The sequence below is a fragment of the Pipistrellus hanaki genome (genome assembly GCF_964339955.1).
Source record: "Pipistrellus hanaki genome assembly, chromosome: 10".
NCBI classification, from domain to species: domain Eukaryota; kingdom Metazoa; phylum Chordata; class Mammalia; order Chiroptera; family Vespertilionidae; genus Pipistrellus; species Pipistrellus hanaki.
In genome coordinates, this window is record NC_140512.1 from 63,955,550 (window position 1) to 63,979,960 (window position 24,411).

The following is a 24,411-nucleotide window of genomic DNA, read 5'->3' on the forward strand; positions in this document are numbered from 1 at the left end:
CGGCTCCCAGTCTGTGAGTGCGGTGCACAGCAAACACTCTGCACCACGGAGGAAAACATCAGCAGAACCGAAGAGTGGACAGAAGGATGGCCCCGGGAACAAGTCCATGCCTGACTTCCCCAGGGAAACAGACAAAGCTAGGAGGTAACACTGTCTGTGTTGTCTTTCCAAAGGGGATCCAGAGACCCTCATGCAGGCTGATTACTGGTAACAGTGAGAACTGAACTTGAGTCCCAGCTCTACCTCCTGAACAAGTGAACATCTTCTCACGCAGCAAGGATCGGAGAGGAGTGAGCAGGACACACGGTCCCTGCCCAGACCGAGCTCACTGCGAAGGCAGAAAGTGGGTGATCCAATGACCATGAAAATATGTGTGAACGTTCCCACTGTGACAGCTCCTTGTCGGAGAGACCTGTGGGGCTGTGTTTATCTGGAGGAGGAGGAGGGGGTGACAGCTAAAGAAGGAGTTGAACTTGACCAGGCTAATGACTGCATGTCTCTGGGTGGGCCATTCATCTGTGTCGAGTCTCTTGGTCTGTAAATGAGAATATCGCGGACCTGGCGAGCTGTCAAGGGGACTACGTGTGACAGCAGAGGTCAGGGTGTCTGTACACAGCGCCTGGCTGCCCAATACAAGTTAGTTTCCCCTCCACCCTGCCTTTCCACTAACCCTCAAGTTCAGGCTCTCTCTGTTAGGTCACACTCTAGCTTACAAATAAAAATGCTGCTTGTTTGTAAACAATTAGAAGTGCAAATGATAGAACAGAAAATTATCATCTAAATACAAATGCTGTATTCTCACCTTTCACTGCCCTGTAGGAAACTGCCCGGGAGGGCTGTCCGTCTTTTGTGAGACATTTGGGTGTGAGAAAGTACAAAAGTCAAAAGCCCAGGTCCTGACCCACATTCTTTCGGTATCTCGTTAGTGGCCTTGGGAAATCAGTTTCCTTTGGTTAGATTAAATGATGTTCCACTCTAATTCTGAAGAGAAATTCTAGAGATTTACAGCAGATTCATAATTTGTTAGTCACCCTGGCACTCTGCTCCTACTTCCATGACAGGACTGCTTACACACACATGCACATGTGAATATATCTGTACATATGTGTACACATACACATGTTCCTCCCAAAGCATTTCAGAGCCTTACCCATCTTGGCATCCCCAACACAAAGGAGGGACTCAGGGAATGTTTGTTGGGTGAAGGAATGAACAAACTAGTGCACAATCAGAAAGAGCAGACTTTCCTTTTTAGGAACGAAGGTGGATCTAAACTGTGGTCAGTCAGCGAGCATCACATGAGGAGCAAGCTGGGCTCACTGGGCAGAAGGTGGGATCTGGACGCTGGCTAGTCGTAAACGGTAACTATCGCCAGGACTTTAGCGGACCACTGCTTCCCCCAAGAAACACAATCTTAGACGTCAGGGATGGTGCAGTGGGGGTGGGGATCTCTCCTCAGCAGCCCAAAAGGTGCCAGCCTTCTGGAGGAAAGGTTTAGTTAGAGGAAATGCCCCAAGGCCCACATCTTACAGCAAGGAGCATTTACCGTTAGGTTCAAAGAGAATAAATTAGAATCAGAATTTCATCCTATGCTTTAACAATGGGCTACTTTCTCCTCGCAAAGGAAAAACTCTGCCTTAGTCCTCCTGAAAACCACTGCCTTCTTATCTTATACATTATTTAGTGAATTCTTTTTTTTTTTTTGGGGGGGGGGGGTCTCCAGAAAGAAAATAAAGAGTCTTACTTGGTAGAGAGAATAAATGGAAACAAAGAAAGGCTAAGTGATGTACCCCATGCATGGCATACTAGTCTTCTGATATATAGAATTAGAAAGTTAAATCTTAAAGTTCACAGACTACCTTGCTTTATAAAATAAATGCAACCAAAACAGCCTCGAAAAGATGTAGGTAGGAAGGAGATAAGGCCACGGCAGTATTTAATGAGGGTAAGATAGAAGACGTGCCATTAAAATAGGGCCCCAAAGGCACAATACCATTGTAAATAAGACCCAGTTCAAGTGGAATCCTGCATGCATATGTATTTTTTATATTCAACTCATACTTGCAGCGGTGTGTGTGTGTGTGTGTGTGCGTGCGTGCGTGTGTGTGTGTGTGTGTGTGTGTGTGTGTGAGAGAGAGATTATCCAGAACCTAGAGTGTTTAAAATAAATATAATTCAGATAAGATGGCAGCTGTGTAATGAGCTAAGAAACATATTTTTAAATCTTATAAATTAAAACTTTCCCCCTTTCTTGATTATTCTAACTTTAAGGAACAGATTGTGTAATTTCAAGGGCTGGGACAGTGATGAATCAAACATTTTAGAAACCTTTGAAATGCTGATGTACTTGCGGTTTGAGGACTCTTTATTTAACTACCATATGTTTCAAACCCAAACAATCTTTGCCATGCATCAGCTGGATTTGGGGGTTTTAGAAAAAAATGTGAGTTATTTCAGCCTAATTGTTGAGAAACTCACTTAATCCCACAAGATGACTAACGCTCCAACATTAAACACACACACACACACACACACACACACACACACACACACACAAGAGAAAAGCAAAATAAACCTCCATCCCACCCCTAAACAATACTTCTGACAGATTTTTTTTAATCTCCAAATTAAAATTTGACCAAAAAAATACTAATTTTTAACATGGAAACTAGTGAAATTAGGTGCTACCTTCCTCCTGAATTCCCCATTAATGAAAAGGGGACACTGAAAGGAAGTTGGGGATGCCCTAACGTTCAGAAGGAAGACAAACCCGATTTAAAGAAGAAAACCTAAGCCAGGAGGCTGGAGATGTCAAAAGGCACCACCATGTGGCCATTGGAGGAAGTGCAGCCTCCTGGCTCGGCGAGGCCCAGGGGAGGCCCATCAACTCCTCCAGGAGGATGAGGGCGCAGCCCAGGTGCTGCAATCATCCTCTGGGCAACTGCGCGGAAGCTCCCGGGGCAGGGGGTACAGGGGTGGGGGTGGGGTAGGGGCTGGCTTTCAATATCATGAGTGATTCACAGTGCTCAAAAAATGGGTATATTAAGTAAATACCACTGTAAGCAGGCAAGTCAGAATTCTGACCCAAGTCCTCTGGTTTAAAATCCAGAGCTCATCCTAAATACAAAGAACAGATTGGTGGTTACCATAGGATGTTGGGAGTGAAACGAGTGAAGGGGTCAAAAGGCAAAAACATCAGTTATAAAATGGGGACTACAGTCAATAACACTGTATTGCATATTTGAAAGCTGCTAAGAGAGTAGATCTTAAGTATGTACAAATTATCACATCATCGCATTGTATACCTGAAACTAATACCATATGTCAATTACACCTCACTAAAAAATAAATTAAAATAAAACAAAACTCAGAGCTCTGGTGCTTTCACTTAACTTTGGACACTGACCTAGAAGTAATGGCAAAGGATTGTACACAATTGTGTGGAGTTGGAATGGTATATATTTTTTTTAATCTAAATTGCATGACAGATTTATAGCTTTGTTTGTAAAAAAAGACCAAAGTGCTTGTAATGAAATATTTTTTTAAATTTATGTATATATGTATATACACACACACATATATATACATATTTATGCTTGTAGGAAATATATATCCTTGCATAAAAATTTAAAAATGCAAATATGAAGGGAAAAATCACTTAAAATTTATTTAAGGATGTATTAATTTCCAGTTTCTTTCCTTTGTTTACAATTGGATTTCTTTCTTTTTTTAATAAAAATAAGCTCATTCTACATTCAAAGTATTTAAGTCAGTATTCAACAATAAAAATATGGTTTTATATACAATGATTAACTTTACAAACACTAGGAAGGGAGTAAGTATACTGCACCTCAGCCTGAAAGTAGTGATGAAGAAGCTGAGGGCGTAGGCAAATGTTTCAAAGAGAATTGATCCTCTGATCCCTTTTCTATGTGGGAAAGGCCTAACTGGCTGATATTATAGAAAAGAGGAGTGAAGGTAAAGTGAACTTAGGTTGATATCGTGTCTCCACCAACAATGGCTGCATGGCATTCAACAAGTCACTCTACTCAATTAATCTGTTCCTCTCTCTTGTTTATTTGTGTGTTTGTTTTTGTTAATACTCACCAAAGAATATTTTCCACTAATTTTTTTTAGAAAGAGTGGAAAGGAGAGACAGAGAGAAAGAGACAGCAATTGGTTGCCTCCCGCATATGCCCCGACTAGGACTGGGGATTTAGCCTGCAACTGAGGTACATGCCCTTGACCAAATCAAACCCAGGACCCTTCAGTACACAGGCCAACACTCGTATCCACTGAGCCAAACCGGCTAGGGTTGTCCTGCCCTTGAGCAATCAAGATGGATAACTCTGCCCTGCCTAACTCAGAACTTTACCAGAAAGAATGCATGAGATGCTGGAAATGCAAACCCTCTGTAGGATTACCCAGTTCTACACATACTCTTCAAGGCTCTTGGTGTTCCACAGCATTTGGAACCTAATGAGCACTTCCACGGATCTCTTTTGGAACACCGAAGAGCAGTGTAACTTCCTGGAGTGGTTCCTATTTGTCAGTAAGAACCAGGAGCAGAGATTCCCTTTCCTATAGGACTCTCATTGTCTTGCCATACTGTTTTATGTATAGGATTTCATTTTTTTTACTCTAATAATTACATTCCCCTATTTGATTGTGGAACTCACTATGTCACATCACATTGCTTGAAATCCCATTGTCCTTCCAGGTGATTCAAAGCATCTGTTTGTTGTTAAACGATTATATGGGTAACTAATTTCCAAATAGAATTTCCAGTTATTTCTCAGAGAATTTCTTTTTATAGTTATGCATTCCTAACAGCGTCTCTCCCACTTTTTGCCCCTATGCACCCCTTTTGATCCTTTCTATAGAACTGGCAACTTTTAAAAAATATATATTTTATTGATTTTTTTTTTTCTACAGAAAGAAAGGGAGAGGGATAAAGAGTTAGAAACATCGATGAGAGAGAAACATCGATCAGCTGCCTCCTGCACATCCCCTACTGGGAATGTGCCCAAAACCAAGGGACATGCCCTTGACCATAATTGAACTGGGGACCCTTCAGTCCATAGGCTGATGCTCTATCCACTGAGCCAAACCAGTTAGGTTAGAACTGGCAACTTTTTTTTTCTTCCAATTGGATCCAATTGATAAGCTTCTATTACTGTTTCCAAAATGCTGATGTAGGAATATGTTCTTATTTGGTAAGTCAATCTATTCATTTAATTTATCCACAACTAGGTTGAGGCTTCTCATGTTCAATCTTGTTATGATTTTTCTGTTGTTGTTTTGTGTGTGTGTGTGTGTGTGTGTGTGTGTGTGTGTAGTTTTCCCCTCTTGTGTTTAAATAAAAATTCCTTCTGTCTTATTTGGGTAGAACACCCTAAATGCAACAATGACTGAAGCCAGAGGGGACTGTACATGTGCCCACACATGCCTGAGAGGAGTGTGCTGTCCTAACACATCCAAGTACCAGCACCAGGACACCTAGAATATGTTAATGCACTTACAGAATGGGTGGGGGTAGAAGCATCAATCAAATCAACATCCCTCATGTTATAAATGGTAAATTGTCTACGTAGTCCAACTATTAATTATCTAAAGAAATATTTTCAAAACAACTAAACAAAAAACTTTCAATCAACTTGAGTCCCATCCATCTCTATCAATTCACTTTTACCCCATTTGGCTCCTCCCCGCGCTGCCCTCTTCCTGCTCCAATTTAGATTCCTACTAGGTTAGGGAGGACAGGAAGAGGGAAGAGCAGATTATAAAAATAAAAATGGAAGCAGCTAAGACAAACAGAGTTAAAGGGATTAAAGAGACATCTGTTTAATAAAGCTGATAAGAGGAGGGAGGAACTACAAAAAAATTTTAAAAAGATTAATATTTGTTTTGTTTCCCCAGGAAAGGAGAAAAAAACCTCATATTACATGTCGTACTTGTTTTTGCTTAAATTAATGATAACAGAGTGTCAAAACACGTGTCCAATAATCCACAGTCTCGGGCTTTCCCCTTTATTTACATTCTCCCAGTGTCCTTGCTTATAATACTGGCCCAATTCTTCAAGGTTTGGTTCAAATCTCACATGATCCATAAGGTTACACATGACCATTCCACCCCCAAAGACTTCTCCCTTCTGAAGAACCACTGGCAGCTGTTACACGCTACTGGTTACTACACCCAAGCAGAGAAGAACTTCTCCAGGGCAGAGACACATATCACCACATCTGAGCCTCTTCTCCTTACACGGAATCATGGGAGCTAGTCACAGCCATCCTATATAATAAAAGCCTAATATGCTAAGTGTTGACTGTTGGACTGTTCGACCAGTCACTATGATGTGCACGGACCACCAGGGGGCAGACGTTCCACTGGTAAGTTAGCTTGCTCCTGGGGTCTGGCCCATCAGGACTGGATGAGATGGGTCGGACACAGCCTGGAGACCTCCTGCAGTCCCTCCCCAGCCCCGATTGTGCACCAGTGGGGTCCCTCGGCCTTATCTGTGCCCTCTCACAATCTGGGACCCCTCGGGGTATACTGGAGAGCCTGTTTCAGCCCCATCCCCACAGACCAGACCGAGGGACCCCACCAGTACATGAATCCGTGCACTGGGCTTCTAGTCTAACATAACCTGCCACCGAACACCAGGGTCCAATGGCGATTGCTCTTGTTCTGAAGCAGAACTGCTGCTCATTTGTGTTTGGCTACCTGACTCTTGTAAAGGAGAGCTGTGGCTCATTAGTTAACCCATCCAAAAAGTCCATTGAGAGTGGTAATGAGAGCCCAGCACAGGTCTAACACCAGGCCAAAGACTCCCACAATAAGATTCCCTTGGGCTGTCCAGTTCCCCAAAGAGGGTTTTCCGCCAGAAGGATAAGCATCCAGACTCATCACACCTGCTGTAGAAACTTGCCTTACCACCATAGTCACACCCACCACCACCAGGGAAATGGAGAGCCTGTGTAATTAACCATCTCGCAGTAAGGAACATCACAAAGAGGAACAGCTATTGATGTGCAAATCATTATTCACCATGGGCAATCAGGATAAAAACAGTTATAGCATCTTTTCATGCTCTTAAAAATGTTTCAAAAAAAGAAAATTACTTACTGCCTTCCCACGTACAATGCAAAAGATTCAAAGCCCCTTCCACCCTCTTCCAGTGTGCCAGGTGAAAGAACGCATATGCTATTGCTTCACTGTCCCCTCTCTTCAGGATATGTTCTGGGGGTAGAATTAAGCTTTTCATTTCTAGTAGGTACTGAAACAAAAAAGCAGGAGACAGATGCATTAATACATAGTCATTTGGAATTCAATATTGAAAACAGAAAGCTTGATTTCCATAAAGCCACCACTCATAAGCATTTCATCACACCGGCAACCCCATTACTACATTTGAAGACAACAAATAAAACATCCAGCAATCCAGAGTTTGCTGGCAGATGATTAGCCTTGTACTAGTTTACTACATTGAAGATCAGAGCCTTTAAGGCTCTGTAAGCAAACAAATATAGACAAATAGCATAAAGGAAAATTTAGAAGACACAATAATTTGGTATAATACAATTATAATTATATAATTTGGTATAATATAATTTTATTCTGATGATGGAGGGATATGTACCAGAATGAAAATGGACACGTGAAGGTTAAGAAATCATATAACTAAACCAGCTGAGCTAGAGAGATCTGAGATTGGCTAGCACTGCCCATGACTTTTCTATACAGATCTATCAAGGAGGACCCAGTGCTGTGAAAAGGGTCATCCATCACTGCTCAGATGCTGGAGTGAAGAGGGTAGCAGCCAGAGCACTGGAAGAACCAAGGAGGGGAGCAGTACAGACCCCAAAGTACAATGTTCTTTGAGGTCCTTTCCCAAAGACTGGAGGGTTCTCAGCTTACACCTCTTCATTCCCATCTTCTACAAAGGACTGGGGGTACAGGGCAAGAAAGAATATTTTTCCTGGAGGCTCAAATAACACTAATTTCCCATTTGTAGTTTTTTGGGTTTAGGACAGAAAGGGAAATAAATTTAGGATGCTATTTTATATTTGAAAATAGTAACTTCTTCCTGCTGCCTGGCCTTCCATTTACTACTCATTAGCTCCCTTCCCCATTTGTTCCCAACACACATGTACATGCTCAACCACCACCAACCACCATCACATAAACATATGCATCTCCTTTAAAGTGGAGATTAACAAAAATTACAACTAAACTACAGAACAACCATCATTCAGAACCACCTAAAATCTAGCTGAATGGAAGTCTTTCACAAGAGATTTAAAGAAGAAGCCACATTGAAACTAGTAGGAGGGGTGGAGATATGGAATGAGCTGGTGCTACACCCACTGTGTGGCAGATGAAAATTAGGATATCTTAGCTGTGAGGGCCCCCTGAGGAGCGAGGGATCCCAGACCCACACCAAGCCTCCCAACCCAGGATTCAAGCCCCATAACTTCCAGCTGTAAAAACCAGCGGGGATCAAGGCTGAGGGAGATAAAGGGCTGCTGGAGTCCCAGGAAGTCCCTCTTAAAGGGCCTGTGCACAGACTTACTTGAACTCACTCCCTCAAAGCTCCAGCACCAGGGCAGCACCTTGAAAGGAACCAGGAACATATGGAGAGACTGCATTGTCTGGCAACAGGCCAAGAGCTGGGTGGAGGCAGTGCAGCTTTCTGCCAGAGAAAATGCAGGCAGAGGCCATTGTTCCTTTGCTAAGTTTCCCTCCTTCCCCCTTCCCCCTCAAAGCAAAGAGCTGACAGGCAGGTGCCATATCCAAGTTTCCTGGCTCACAACATTCATCCCACCATGGTGAGTGCCTTAGACCAAGCCCCATGCAATTTGTAGGCTCATCCAAACTGGTTTCAGAGGCGTTTCCATACAACTGGCCTTTCTTGCCTCATGCTTCAGACTTTCCTAAAATCACTCAATTAAGCAGCAACTGGTCTTTGTGTACACCATACATATTGCTAAGTGGCCCCACACATGGCTCTAGCAGCATCTGGCCTTGGTTTACAGCTTGGCCTCTCTTGGGCACCTTTAAGTTCAGCACAAGTAGCCCCACCCTGTGACCGATAGCCTAAGGCTAATCAAGCCTGAATACAATCAGACTTCAGGCAGAGGTGGGTATCTGCAGGCTATGAGTCTGCCTGATCTCCTTCTGGGCCCAGGTCTAGGAAAAGCAGAGCCCACTGCACATCTTGGTCCTTCCCAAAGACACCCAGCCTCAGCAGAGGGAGTATAAGCTGTGGGTTGCTGACAGTCCAATCAGGGTACTCAGGGCAGTCACAAACAGTGTCTAACATTGTCCAGAACTAGAGATTGGTAGTATTAGCAGATCTACCTGACACACAGACACAAACCCAAACAGGCAGCCAAAATGAGGTGACAAAAACTAAAATAAAAAGCCTCAAATGAAAGAACAAGAGTATCCAGAAGAAGAGTTAAATGACATGGAGATAAGAAATTTGTCAGACATAGAGTTCAGAATAATGATGGCAAAGATGCACAACAGCATGTGAAAAGATACAGTAACTATAAAGAATGACATAGCACTAATAAAGAACACAGTGGAAGGAATACACAGCAGAAAAGGGGAAGCTGAGGATAGGGTCAGTGAATTAAGCAGATAGGTTAGAAAAAAAACAGTCAATCAGAGAACCAAAAAGAAAAAAACAATTAAAGAACAGGAGGGCAACTTAAGGGAGCTATGGGACAACATCAAATGTAAAATTCACATCATAGGAATGCCAGAGGAAAAGAAAGTGTGCAAGAGAGAGAGAAAGTCTTTGAAGAAATAACAAAAAGAAAAGTTCCCTAACCTGGTGAAGGAAAAAGTCACACAAGGTCAGGAGGCACAAAGAGTACCAAGAAAGAAGAATCCAAACAGGCCCATGCTCAGACACATCATAATTAAAATTCCAAAAATTAAAGAGAATCTTAAAGGCAGCAAGAGAAAAGCAATTTGTTACCTATAAAGAAGCACTCATAGAGCTGTCAACTGATTTCTCATCAGAAACTTTACAAGCCAGAAGGGAATAGCATGAAGTCATCAAGGTAATAGACAGCAAGGGTCTGAAACCAAGATAACTATATCCAGTAAGGCTATCATTTAAAATAGATGGAGTAATAAAGAGTGTCCCAGACAAAAAAAAAAAAAAAAAAGGCTTAAGGAGTTTATCGCCAAAAGCTAAAGAAGTTTATCATGACAAAACCAGCATTGCAAGAAATGCTAAAAGGACTGCTACAATGAGAAGAAGAATAGAGAAGCAAATATAGACATAAAGAATTTAAATGGCAATAAATAAATAGCTATCAATAATTACCTTAAATGTACATGAATTAAATGCTCCAATCAAAAGACATAGGGTGACTGAATGGATATAAAACCATGATATAATTATATGCTGTCTACAAGAAACCCACCTCAGCACAAAAGACTAAAACAGGATGAGAGGAAAGGGATGGAAAAATTTTTCCATGCAAACAGAAATGAAAAAATTAGCTGGAGTAGCAATAGTCATATCTGACAAAATTGACTTCAAAATGAAGGCCATCACAAGAGACAATAAAGGTCACTACATAATACTAAAGGGATCGATCCAAGAAGAGATTATAACCCTTTAAGACATATATGTACCCAATATAGGAGTGCATATATATAAAACTTCTGAAGGATTTTAAGGGAGAGATCCACAGCAAAACAGTCATAGTAAGGGACTTTAACACCCGCTGACTTTGTTAAATAGCTCTTCCAGACAAAAAATTAATAAGGAAACAGACACTCTAAATGAAACACTGGATCAGATGGATTTAATTAATATTTATAGAACATTTAACACCAAAGCTGAAGAATAGACATTCTTCTCAAGTTCACATGAGTCATTCTCAAAGACAGATGACATGTTAGCACACAAAATAAATCTCTACATGTTCAAGAAGACTGAAATCATATCAGTATCTTCTCAGCTCACAATGGAATGAAATTAGAAACCAACTACAGTAAGAGTATTTAAAAACATTCAAACACAAGGAGGTTAAATAACATGTTATTAAACAATGAAGGGGTTACTGAGATCAAGAAATAAATAAAAAACTTCATGGAAACAAATGAAAATGAACACACAACAACCCCAAATCTCAGGGACACAGGAAAAGCAGTCCTGAGAGGGAAGTTCATAGCTCTACAGGCCTATTCAAAAAACGAGAAAAATTAATAATAAACCATTTCATCCTACAACTTAAAGAATTAGAGAGAGAAGAATCTTAATTCCAAAAACCAGATAAAGACACTACAAAAAAAGAGAATTACAGGCCAATTTCCCGGATGGACATAGTTGATAAAATCCTCAACAAAATATTAGCAAATCAATTCCATAATAGAGTAAAATGATCATACACCTTGACCAAGTTGGATTTATTCCAGGTTTTGAGGCAGGCACAATATTTGCAAATCAATACCTATGATACATCACATAAAAAAAGTGAAAGACAAAAATCACATGATCCTACCCATTAGCTGATGCAGAAAAGGCGCTCAAAAAAATCTAACCCTGTTTTTTATAAAAACTCTCAGCAAAGTGGGAATACAGGAATACAAGGCCATATATGACAAAGCTACAGCTAACATCATACTCAATGGGAAAAAATTAAAACCACTTCCTCTAAGAACAAAAACAAGACAGGGATGTAAACTGAAACTGCTTTTATTTAACACTAGAGGCCCGATGCATGAAATTCATGCAAGAATAGGCCTTCCTTCCTCCGGCTGCCAACACTGGCTTCCCTCTGTCACCTGGGACCCGGGCTTCCCTCTGGCCAGCGGCAGGTACCTGGGACCTGGGCTTCCCATGCAGTCCCAGCTTCGTCCAGAAGGTTATCTGGAAGGATGTCCAGTCTAATAAGCATATTACACTTTTATTATTATATGTAATGTTGGAAATCCTAGCCATAGCATTCAGACAACAAGAAATAAAAGGCATCAAAATAGTAAAGAAAGAGGTAAAACTCTCATTATTCACAAATGACATGATATTGTATATAGAAACTCCTAAAGAATCCATAAAAAAACTACTAGATTTAATAAATGAATTAGGCAATGTAGCAGGATACAAAATTAACACCCAGAAATGGGTTTTATATATCAACTCTGAGAAAGAGAAACTATAAAAACAATCTCATTTACCATTGCAACAACAAAAAATTAAGGCACTCAAGAATAAACTTAACCAAGGAGATAAAATATCTGTACTTGGAAAATTACAGGATGTTGAAAAAAGAGCTAGAGGAAGATATAAACTGGTGGAAGAATATACTGGGTTCATGGATTGGTAGAATCAACATAATTAAAAAGAAATCTATAGATTCAATGCAACCTCTATTAAAATACCAATAGCATATTTCACAGATCTAAAAAAATACTACAAAAATTTATATGGAACCAAAAAAAGCCCTATTTGAATAGCCGCAGCAATCTTGAGAAAGGAGAATAAAAGTGGAGGGATCACAAAATCAGATATGAAGTTATACTGCAAAGCCACTGTAATCAAAACAACCTGGTACTGGTACAAGAGCAGGCATATCGATCAATGGAACAGAACAGAGACCCCAGAAATTGACTCAAGCCATTTATCCCAATTAATATTTGACAAAGGAAGGCAAGAACATAAAATGGGGTCAAGACAGCCTCATCAATAAATGGTGTTGGGAAAACTGGACCGGTACATGCAAAAAAATGAAACTAGATCACCAAGTGATACCATACACAATAATAAACTCAAAATGGATAAAAGACTTAAATGTAAGTCATTTTATCCATTTTGAGTTTAAAACCTTAAAAATTCTAGAAAAAACCATAGGCACCAGAATCTTAGACATGCCTTATTTTCTTTTTTGTTTCCTAGGGCAAAGGAAACAAAAAAGAAAATAAACAAATGGGACTACATAAAAATAAAAAGCTTCTGAACAGCAAAAGAAACCATCAATAAGTCCTAGCCTGTTTGGCTCAGTGGATAGAGCATCGGCCTACAGACTGAAGGGTCTGGGTTCGATTCCAGCCCGGGGCATGTGCCTTGGTTGTGGGCACGTGGCTTGGTTGTGGGCACATCCCCAGTGTGGGATGTACAGGAGGCAGCTGATTGATGTTTCTCTGGCATTGATGTTTCTAACTCTCTATCCCTCTCCCTTCCTCTCTGTAAAAAATCAATAAAATATATTTTTTTTTAAAAAGAAACCATCAATAAAATAAAAATGGGAGAACATATTTGGCATTGATACATCTAATAAACGTTAATATCCAAAATATATAAGGAACTCATAAAACTCAACACCAGGAAGACAAACAGTCCAATAAAAACATGGGCAAAGGGCTCGAATAGACACTTCTCCAAAGTAGACATACAGATGGCCCAGAGACATATGCAAAAATGTTCAAAGTCACTGATCATCAGAGAAATACAAATTAAAATGACAATGAGGTAACACCTCACACCTGTCAAAATGGCTATCATCAATAAATCAATAAAAGACAAGTATCAACAAAGATGTGGAGAAAAGGGAACCCAAGTATACTGCTGGTGGGAATGCAGCCTGGTATAGCTACCGTGGAAAACAGTATGGAGTTTCCTGAAGCAATTAAATATGGAACTGCCATTTTACCCAGTGATCCCACTTCTAGGAATATATCCTAAGAAACTCGAACACCAATCAGAAAGAATATATGCACCCCTACATTCATAGCAGCTCAATTTACAATAGCTAAGATTTGGAAACATCCTAAGTGCCCATCAGCAGGTGAGTGGATAAAAAGCTGTGGTCCATTTACACCATAGGATACTATACAGCAGTAAAAAAGAGGGATCTCTTACCCTTTGAGACAGCATGAAAGGATTGGGAGAGTATTGTGCTAAGTGAAATAAGCCTGTCAGAGAAAAACAAGTATCACATGACCTCACTCATCTGTGGAATCTAAAGAACAAAATAAACTGATGAAGAAAACAGATCCAGTCCATAGAACAGACTGGAATCTCAGAAGGAAGGCAGGGGTAGGTGGGTGGGTTGGAAGAGATCAACCGAAGAACTCATATGCATAAACCTGGGCACAGACAATAGGCTGGTGAAGGCAGGTGGGCGAGTGGGGCTGGGCCAGAAGGGTCAATGGGGGAGAAAGGAGGACATAAGGTATACTTTAAACCAGGGGTCCTCAAACTTTTTAAAGTGGGGGCCAGATCACGGTCCCTCAGAGAGCTGGAGGGCCGGACTATATGAACTACTAATTCCTACTGTAACACCTCGGCTGCGCTCACTGCCCAAAAAACCTGGCGGGCAGGATCAGACTCCTCTGCGGGCCGCATGTGGCCCGCGGGCCGTAGTTTGAAGACCCCTGCAACAGTAGATATTTAATTAAAAAAATAACAACTATGTATTACGTCAGATGGGTAGGAGATTTATCACTATGATCATTCAGTAAGTTATATAATGTCTAATCACTGGGGTGCGCATCTGAAACTAATATAATAGTATATGTCCATTATAACTGAAAAATAAAAAATAACTAAAAAAAATGGAGATTAACAGATGATAGAGGGATATAGAATTAAAATGGGACAAACACAGCAAAAGAAGTGCTATAAGAAGAGATGTTCAACAATTTTAACACAACAAACAATTGTCTGGATTTAACTGTTGGTGGAAATTTGTGAAAGAGGGGGAAGAATGGAAGAACCCCGACATACAGAATGGAGATTACAATACCCCTATCAATGTGTCTTTATCATCTCACTGTGGACTTAGGCACTTTGGGCCTGCTGGGTGCAGTTGGCACAGGTGGTGTCAGGGTGTACTGCTCAGCAGGAGTTGGGAGGACACATTCTGGCCTCTGGCTTCAGCAAATAAAACTTTCCTCACTTGGGGTCTGCTATTTGAAGAAGCCTCAAACCAGGAAGAGTAAGAAAGAGAGAGAGCCTACCCACGGTGCAGCAGAAAACAGGGACCCTCAGCCACCACAGTTGGGGGACAGGTAAGGAAGAAGGCCTTCTTCAAGAGAAAGATCTTTCCAGGCCAGTTCATGAAAGGCGTTTGTTTTGATGGGATCTCCTCAAGTATGAGTTCCAAAAGAACTTCTTGTTTATATACGTTTTTAAATTCTACAAGTTACTGCTTTCCTTCTCCATCTCGTTTTAAAAGCACAAGGCAAAAATCTTTTGGAAAAAAATAACAATTTTGTATTACCTAGCAATCCAACTAGCACCATATTTATCATGAATACAAGCCATAATATCAAGGTGAGTTTTATGTTTAGAGGTGTTTGACTATCCTCTCGTGATTTTTGTCACCATAATAAAAGCCATTAGACTATATGTTGCTACTACACAGGATGACCTAAAAAGACCCCAAAGGCTATGAGTCATGAAAAAGATATATAATTTGTAAAATGCTACAAACTGTACTAATTGTTTCAGAGTAAATTAGAGAAGACCAACTGGTTACTATTAATAATCATCCAGAGAACAAAGGAATAGGAAAAATTCTTATCTAATAACAGCCCTAGAGTAAGATTTTGATTTTTGAATTCTCTAATAATTTACAGCCACCTTGCCTACCAAATAGTCAAACTAAATATGAAAACATGTGTCCCACATATACAGAAATCTCTTGAAGTTCCTGATAACCAAAAAATAGCTGAAAGAAAAGTTTAAGCTATTATTCCTTTCATTTCCATTATGAGGGAAAGCTTTCAAAGTAGTTTCATTAAGCATTTATGAGAAAACTCTTCTCTTGGCCCAAGAAACCTTCAGGTATAGGGACTCCTGAGAAGAATTGAGCCTGGCAGCCACCAATTTTTGCAGGTAGATGTTGAAACAAACTAGAAGGGGGTGGGGCTACAACAGATGTCATAAAACAAGAATTCATTTAAAAGCATTGCTGGCATTTACAATTTGGAAAGTAGTAGTGCACATGTGTGAGATGGATGGTTGACCCAGCCGGCAGGCTGAATGTGGTGCATATGGCTTCAAGGACGTCATTCACAGCCCAAATGTGGGCTGTGAGGTAATGTTCTGTTTATCCCTTAAGCTCCCTCTGACCTTAGCATATGTATAATTTTCACATACTGCCTTATATTATTTATCCACGTGTCTTTCCCCTCAGCTTAATCATAAGATCCTCAAGAGCATGAATCTCTTCCTAAGAAGTCTCTCAATGAGCATCCTTGGCCTAATCAGCCTCATGAAGCTGACCAGAACAACTTACCAAGGAAATTTAGCTGCCTTCTCATCACATCTACTTTCTGCCAGAATTAGGTTATGCTATAAAGGAGGTTTACATTCCTATACAGTTCCATACAACATGTTGGCTCTAACCAGATGATAAAGGCTAATAGCAACGTGTTACGTTTTTGGTCAGGCTTACGATGGCTGGCAAGGTCAGTTCTCAACATGTGTAACATTTAAATTAGAAAGGCATGGGACATTTCATATCTTACTTGTTAAGTGAAAAATAAATGGAAAAGGGCAGATCCCTATCTACAAGTATGCACAAATCAATTAGAATAACTGTATCTTGTAAATCAGAGAACATTCTCAGGCTGTCTATAATAATTACTTGGCTTCTATTAGCTAAGCCTATATTCCCTGCTATCTTGCCTGCCAACCTGTCTCTAACTTCCTTCCTAGATTCTCAAATCAGACTTCTAAAAGTTTTGGAAGCAACTTTTCAAAACCTATTTGTCAGAATCTAGCTTCTTATGCCCAATATAGGAACGCAGAGAGAGGAGCTGAGTCGTGCCTAGTTATGGAGGTGTTTGAGCAGAGGGTGGTTTACCTGTCAGGAAAGCCCCAGGAGAAATTTGAGATTTCTCTATCAGAGCCCATCCCAGATGAATGGTCAGATCTTTTCTGTTAAGGTCTTAAAATTCTATAATGAAAATGATCCCAAAGTTATCATTCATATTCAGGGGTGGGGAATGTCTGGCCTTCAGGCCATATAAGGCCTGTGAAATCATTTGCTTTGGCCCTCCCAAGGCATTAGGGGGTGAATTAGCTAAATGTTTGACCAAATATAGCAGGCTAATTTTTTAAAAGAGTCATTTATAATTTTATTGAGGTAGCCAAATAACTAAGCAACTCTTAATAGCAGGCTAGTTTTTAAGTTGATAATTTGGTATGGCCCTCAAATAATGTTATAAATACCCAAATGGCCCTTGGCAGAAAAAAGGTTCCCACTGCTGATATAGATATTAATGCCAAGGAATTAATTTATAGCCAATTATTGAATTTTCATACCAATAAGATCAGAAGCCATATGAAAGTCATTAGCAAAAAAATATGTGAATAAACAAAATGAGAAAAAACAGGTTAATTCCAGGGGTCTTCAAACTGCGGCCTGCAGAGGAGTCTGATCCTGCCCGCCAGGTTTTTTGGGCAGTGAGCGCAGCCGAGGTGTTACAGTAGGAATTAGTAGTTCATATAGTCCGGCCCTCCAGCTCTCTGAGGGACCGTGATCTGGCCCCCACTTTAAAAAGTTTGAGGACCCCTGAATTAGACGATGGCTATCAAGTTGTTCCCAAAAAGCTGTTAATAGAAGAATATTTATTTGTGTGTGTATGTGTTTAAGAGGTATGGTTTTTAAATTTATTTTTTAAAAATTAAAAAAATATTACATATGTCCTCTTCCCTCCCCCACCATTAACCTCTTCCAGCCCACTCCCATCTTCCCAGTCCCCCCCCCCTTCCCCCCCCCCTCCCCCCCGCCACCCAAGCCCTTACCACCCAATTAGTATCTGTGTGCACGGGTTATGCCTAAATGCATACAAGTTCATTGACTGATCTCCTCCCACCACCCTCCCCTGCTTTCCCTCTGAGGTGCAATAGTCTGTTGATGTTTCTATGTCTCTGGGTCTATTTGATCATCAGTTTATTTGGTTCATTAGATTCCATATATGAATGAAATCAAAGGATACTTTATCTTTCTCTTACTGGCTATTTCGATCAGCATATATTCTCCAGATCCATCCATGCTGTTGCAAATGGTAAGGGTTCTTTTTTTTTTTTTTTTTTTTTTTTAATTGTGGTCTAGTATTCCATTGTGTAAATGTACCATAATTTTTTTATCCACTCATCTGCTGACAGGCACTTAAGCTGTTTCCAAATCTTAGCTATTGTAAATTGTGCTGCTATGAAAATAGAGGTGCGCACATTTTTTCGAATTGGTGTTTCAGATTTCTTAGGATATATTCCTAGAAGTGGGATCACTGGGTAAAATGGTAGTTCTGTTTTTATTTTATTTTATTTTTTATTTTTTTGAGGAAACTCCATACTGTTTTCCACAGTGGCTGCATTCCCACCAGCAGTATACTAGGGTTCCCTTTTCTCCACAACTTCGCTGACACGTTGTTTGTTGACTTGTTGATGGTAGCCATTCTGACAGGTGTGAGGTGATACCTTGTCATTTCGATTTGCATCTTTCAGATGATTAGTGACTTTGAGCATTTTTTTCATATGTCTCTTGGTTTCTGTATGTCCATTTTGGAGAAATTTCTATCAATATTTAGGTCCTTTACACATTTTTAAATTGGATTGTTTGTCTTCCTTTTATTAAGTTGTATGAGTTCCTTATATATTTTGGAGATTAAGCCCTTATCAGATTTGTCATTGGCAAATATGTTTTTCCATGCAGTGGGCTCTCTTGTTATTTTGTTGATTGTTTCATTTGCAGTGCAGAAGCTTTTTCTTTAATGTAGTCCCATTAGTTTATTTTCTCCTTAGTTTCCATTATGCTAGGCCAGTGGTTGGCAAATTCATTAGTCTACAGAGCCAAATATCAACAGTACAATTATTGAAATTTCTTTTGAGAGCCAAATTTTTTAAACTTAAACTTCTTCTAACGCTACTTCTTCAAGATAGACTCACCGCGGCTGTGGTATTTTGTGAAAGAGCCACACTCAAGGGGCTCGCATCTGGCTCACGAGCCACAGTTTGCTGACCACGATGCTAGGAGATTTATCAGAAAACATGTTACTACAAGTGATGTCTGAGATTTTGGTGCCTGTGGTTTTTTCTAGGACTGATTGCCCCCTAACTGCACCATTTTGAGTTTATTCTTGTGTATGCTGTAAGTTGGTGGTCTAGCTCCATTTTTTTTTTTTTTTTTTTGCATGTTCCTGTCCAATTTTCCCCAACACCATATATTGAAGAGACTGTCTTGACCCCATTTTATGTTTTTGCCTCCTTTGTCAAATATTAATTGAGCATATGGCTTGGGTCAATTTCTGGGTTCTCTGTTTTGTTCCACTGATCTATCTAGGTATATGCCTGTTCTTATGCCAGTACCAGGCTGTTTTGAGTACAGTGGCTTTGTAGTATAACTTGGTATCTGGTATTGTGATTCCTCCAACTTTGTTCTTCTTTCTCAAGATTGCTGCAGCTATTTGAGACCTTTTTTTGGTTCCATATAAATTTTTGGAGTATTTGTTCTAGGTCTGTGAAATATGCCAATGGTATTTTAACAGGGATTGCATTGAATCTTTAAATTTCTTTTGGGTAATATGGACATTTTAATGATGTTGATTCTACCAATCCATGTACACGGTATTTTCTTCAACTTGTTTATATCTTCCTCTATCTCTTCTTTCAACAACCTGTAGTTTTTTGAGTACAGGTATTTTATTCCTAAGTATCTTAATTTTTGTTGTTGTTGCAATAGTAAAGGGAACTGTTTTTTTAATTTCTCTTTCTAAGAGTTCATTGTTGGTATATAAAAATGCTATCGATTTTGGGGTGTTAATTTTGTACCATGCTTTGTTTCTAAATTCATTTATTAAATCTAGTATTTTTTTTTTATTTTTTTTTATTTTTTTTTTTTATGGAGTCTTTAGGGTTTTTTATGTACTAAGTATCATGTCACCTGTGAATAATAAAAGTTTTACTTCCTCTTTACCAATTTGGATGCCTTTTATTTCTTCTTTTTGGTAGAAGAATATTTTTAGCATAATGTTTTCATGATATATTGCTAAATAAATAAAGTGTACATACAGAGTATGGTGTATGTAAAAAATGTATTTGTAGGCACTAAAAACATTGGAAGGTAATAGACTGAATACTAATAATGGCTAAATATCTGATTTTATGGGAGATTAATTTCTTTTGCACTTCTCCTATGCTTCCCAAGTTTTCCTAATAAGCATTTCTTTCTCTCTCCCTCCTCTCTTCCCTTACTCCCTCCCTTCTCTCTCTCTCTTTCTATATACTAGAGGCCTGGTGCACGAAATTCAAGCTTGGGGACGGGGAGATCCCTTGACCTGGCCTGCACACTCTCGCAGTCCGGGACCACTAGCTCCTAACTGCTCACCTGCCTGCCTGCCTTGTCACCCCTAAACACTCTGCTTGCCTGCCTCATCACCCCAACCACTCGCCTACCTGCCTGCCTAATCGCCCCTAACCACTTGCTTACTTGCCTGATCAGCCCTAACCACTCTGCCTGTTGGCCTGATCCCCCCTAACTGCTCCCCTGCCAGACTTATTGATGCCTAGATGCTCTCCTGCCTGTCTGATCACCCCCAACTGCCCTCCCCTGCTGGTCTGATCACCCTCAACTATCCTGCCCTACTGGTCTGATCACCCCCAACTGCCCTCTCCTGCTGGCCCAATTGCCCACAACTGCACCCCCTGCTGGCCTTATTGCCCCCAACTGCCCCCCCTCCCCCCTGGCCTGATTGCCCCATAACTGCTCCCCTGCTGGCCTGACTGATGCCTAACTGCTCCCCTGCCAGCCTAATTGCCCCCAATTTCCCTCCTCTGCTGACCCAATCACCAACAACTGCCCACAACTGCCCCCCCCACCGACCCAATCACCTCCAACTGCTCTCCGCTGCCAGCCCAATCACCCAAAGCAGCTCTCCTCTACTGCGACCTGCCTCCTCCACACAAGGCTGTGGAGACGCTGGGACCGGCCTCCTCCACACTACACAGAGCTGTGGGACCACCAGGCCTCACCACTCAGAGCAGACACCAGGGCCCCACCTCCATTGTGTGCGTGGCCATCTTTGTGGTGCCCATCTTGTGACGATGTCACGCAAGGGCTTCATGGGAGGGCATGACACCACCTAGGCTTTTATTATATAGGTGTTTTTTGTTGTTGTTAATCCTCACCTGAGGACAATTTTTCATTGATTTTTAGAGAGAGAGGGAAGAGACAGAGAAGCACTGATATGAGAGAGCCACATCAATTGGTTGCCTCCCGCACACACCCCGACAGGGTCGGGGATCGAGCCTGCAACTGAAGTATGTGCCCTTGACCAGAATCGAAACATGCAATCCTTCAATCCGTGAGCTGATGCTCTATCCACTAAGCCAAACCAGCTAGGCAACTTTAATTTTTATCTCCATTTTATGAAAAAGGAAATAGACAAGGTGCTAATTAATTCCCCCCTCCTCATAGTTCCCTTGATGCACAGACAGGAAGTAGTGGGAGTCCTTGTTTCACATACCTTGGAATGCTTTCAATAATACGTCACAGACCTGCCTGCCTCTATGTTGCTACACCTTGCTCCATCATTATATTTTCCCATAATAGATAGTCTACATAATTTGCTTACTAGTAGTAGCAAACAAACTAAAAGAGTAGAATTCCATTTGTACCTAATAAAAGCATAAATATTTTTTGTTTTCCTTCTTTCTGTTTTAAACAAACTGCTCAGTGTTGGTGAAGGTGTGGGGGCGTGGCTGTCCTGCAAACTGCTACAGCCCCTTGCCCAGGCCAGCACCATCCCCAGTGGGGACCCCCACTCCAATGGGGGTGTGTCTGGTCTGCAAGCCACCACAGGCCCCTTACCCAGGCTGCCCCGCCCGCCCCCCAAGGGAACCCCCACCCTGATCCAGGACATGCTTCAGGGCAAACCAGTCTGTACAGCCTCTATCTATACTAATAAAAAGGTAATATGCTAATGAGACTGGGAGACCTTCCAGATATTCTTCTGGACAAAGTCATGGTGGCAGGGCTGAGGTAGAGGCGGTTAGGGGCTAAGAGGGGAGGGCAGTTGTGGGTGATCAGGCCCATGGGTGGGTGGCAGTTGGGGATGAGCAGGCTGGTGGGGGAGGGAGGGCAATTGGTAGTGAGCAGGCCAGCAGACAGAGTGGTTAGGGGCAATCAGGCAGGCAGGCAGGTGAGCGGTTAGGAGTCAGCAGTCCCGGATTGCAAGAGGGATGTCCCAGATTGAAGAGGGTGCAGTTTGCAGGCCAGCCATGCCTCCATGAGGTGAGGGTCCCCGCTGGGGGGCGTGGCCAGCCTGGGTGAGAGGCTGAGGGCTATTTTTAGGCTGGCCACACCCCCTTCAGAGTGGGGGTCTCTGCTGGGGTGGCTGGCCAGCCTGGGTGAAGGGCTGATGGCTGTTTGCAGGCTGACTACGCCCCCCCGCAGGGACCCTCACCCCATGAGGTGTGGCCAGCCTGGGTAAGGGGCTGAGGGCCTTTTGCAGGACCCTCCCTCAGTGGCTGGCCCAGGCAACGGCGACCCAAGCCTTCCACGTGCCTGCCCAGGGGCCGGCTCAGTGTCCTTCACTCGCAGGCCCCTCCTTTGGTGGCCGGCCCAGGTGGGCAGGAAGCTTGTGCTTCCTCCATTGCCAGGGGCAACCCAAGCCTCCTGTTCACTCAGGCTGGCTCTGTGGCCAATGACATCTTAGTGCCACTAATTTGCATATTCACTCCTGATTGGCTGGTGGGCGTCGTGAAGGTATGGTCAATTTGCATCTTTCTCTTTTATTAGTGTAGATAGCCAAGAAGTGGAAACAACTTAAACCTCCATCAATAAATGAATGGACACACATACACACACAATGGAATGTTAATCAGGCTTTAAAAAGGAAGAAAATCCTGTCCTATGCTGTGATGTGGATGAACTTGGAGTAAGGACAAGCTAGAGCTTCAGAAATCCTAGTATTTAGAATCCGAGAAAAGCCTGTCACAGAAGGACCAATGACTCCACAGATAGGAGGTGTCTAAAGCAGCCACATTCACAGACCCAGAAAGTGGAATGGTGGTTACCATGACTGGGGAGGGATGAATGAAAGTTGCTGTGCAATGATACAGAGGTTCAGTGATGAAAGAGGAGAAGGCTCTAGAGATGTGCTGCACATAAAGTGAATATAATTAACACTGTACTGTATACTTAAAAAATTGTTAAGATGGTAGATTTCATGATTTGTGTTTCTATGACATAAATATATTAAAGTAAATCACCCAGAAAATAGTTACTAGAATACAGCATTTTAAAGTGTTTAAAGGCTCATGACTTGAAATTTAATGTTAAGTTAAAGGATAGCCCTTTTAAGGTCAAAGGGCCAGAAAATTTGATGATCCTCCCCAAGAAAAGAATAGATATACTCCCAATATCCAACCATAAAGTCCAATTTAAGTGGTCCATGTTTTTTAAAATACTAATATCCTGTGTGACTATGATTCCTATGTATTAAAAATGTGCCAAATGAAATAGTCTTAAGTATGACTATATGATGATAATATAAATAATTACATACCTTTCTCTGATATAAAAAATTAAGATCCTAACATCCCTAGTCATCCTCAATAAAAGAGTAAGCAGTAAGTACATAATCAATGCACTACAGCGAGAGATCACACAGGGAGTGACGGATTCTGGGATGAGGAAGGTATAGTCTCCTGGTGGTGACTTTTAATGGTGGGATGAAGGATGAGTAGCATTTCCTCAGAAGAAGCAAAGAGCGAGGGAGAAGAGAATGTTTCTGGAACAATGAACAGTCTGCTAGAAGGAGCTGGAAAAAATGAGAAACAAGTGGAGGAAGATGACGAAGGGTCCTTAGGGCTGGAGACACTGCTGCAGTTCCTCAGGGGAACTGATTTGCAATGGTGAGTCTAAGGCAGGGGTCCTCAAACTTTTTAAAGTGGGGGCCAGATCACGGTCCCTCAGAGAGCTGGAGGGCCGGACTATATGAACTACTAATTCCTACTGTAACACCTCGGCTGCGCTCACTGCCCAAAAAACCTGGCGGGCTGGATCAGACTCCTCTGCGGGCCGCATGTGGCCCGCGGGCCGTAGTTTGAAGACCCCTGGTCTAAGGGCTGCTTCCTCCTTACAATGTGCTGCAAGCCAGAGCTTCAGAAATCCTCATATTTAGAATCCAGCTGGCTATTAAGAGGCTCCTTCAGAATAGAGACCAACGGGTTTTGACTGCTTTCGTTTATTCCCCATTCCTGTGATGTGGTTAAGAGAGATACTCCTACTCCTCATGCTTGCGAGTTACTCTGTTCCTAAGAGTAAGCCTCCTGGAGTAAATAATATTTTTCATTGAATGTTAAAATATTAACTGTGTACCTTTGCTTAATGGAACATCTTATGGAACAAAGCTAAACATGCATGGAAAGCAGTT

The 24,411-nt window shown here is 41.5% G+C and overlaps 1 protein-coding gene across 13 annotated transcripts in view; it reads right to left on the minus strand.

Moving 5' to 3' along the window:
- The window catches only part of ST7 (suppression of tumorigenicity 7), a 227,770-nt gene that overhangs the window by 13,846 nt on the left and 189,513 nt on the right, over nucleotides 1–24,411 (minus strand). For all 13 annotated transcript variants that reach the window (XR_014796149.1, XR_014796150.1, XM_084896967.1 and 10 more), the window contains one exon: nucleotides 7,126–7,276. Coding sequence is in view for 11 of the 13 variants with exons in the window: in XM_084896967.1 (XP_084753093.1) it covers nucleotides 7,126–7,276 (151 nt within the window). In the remaining 2 variants the exon portion in view is untranslated. The remainder of the gene's footprint in view (nucleotides 1–7,125; nucleotides 7,277–24,411) is intronic.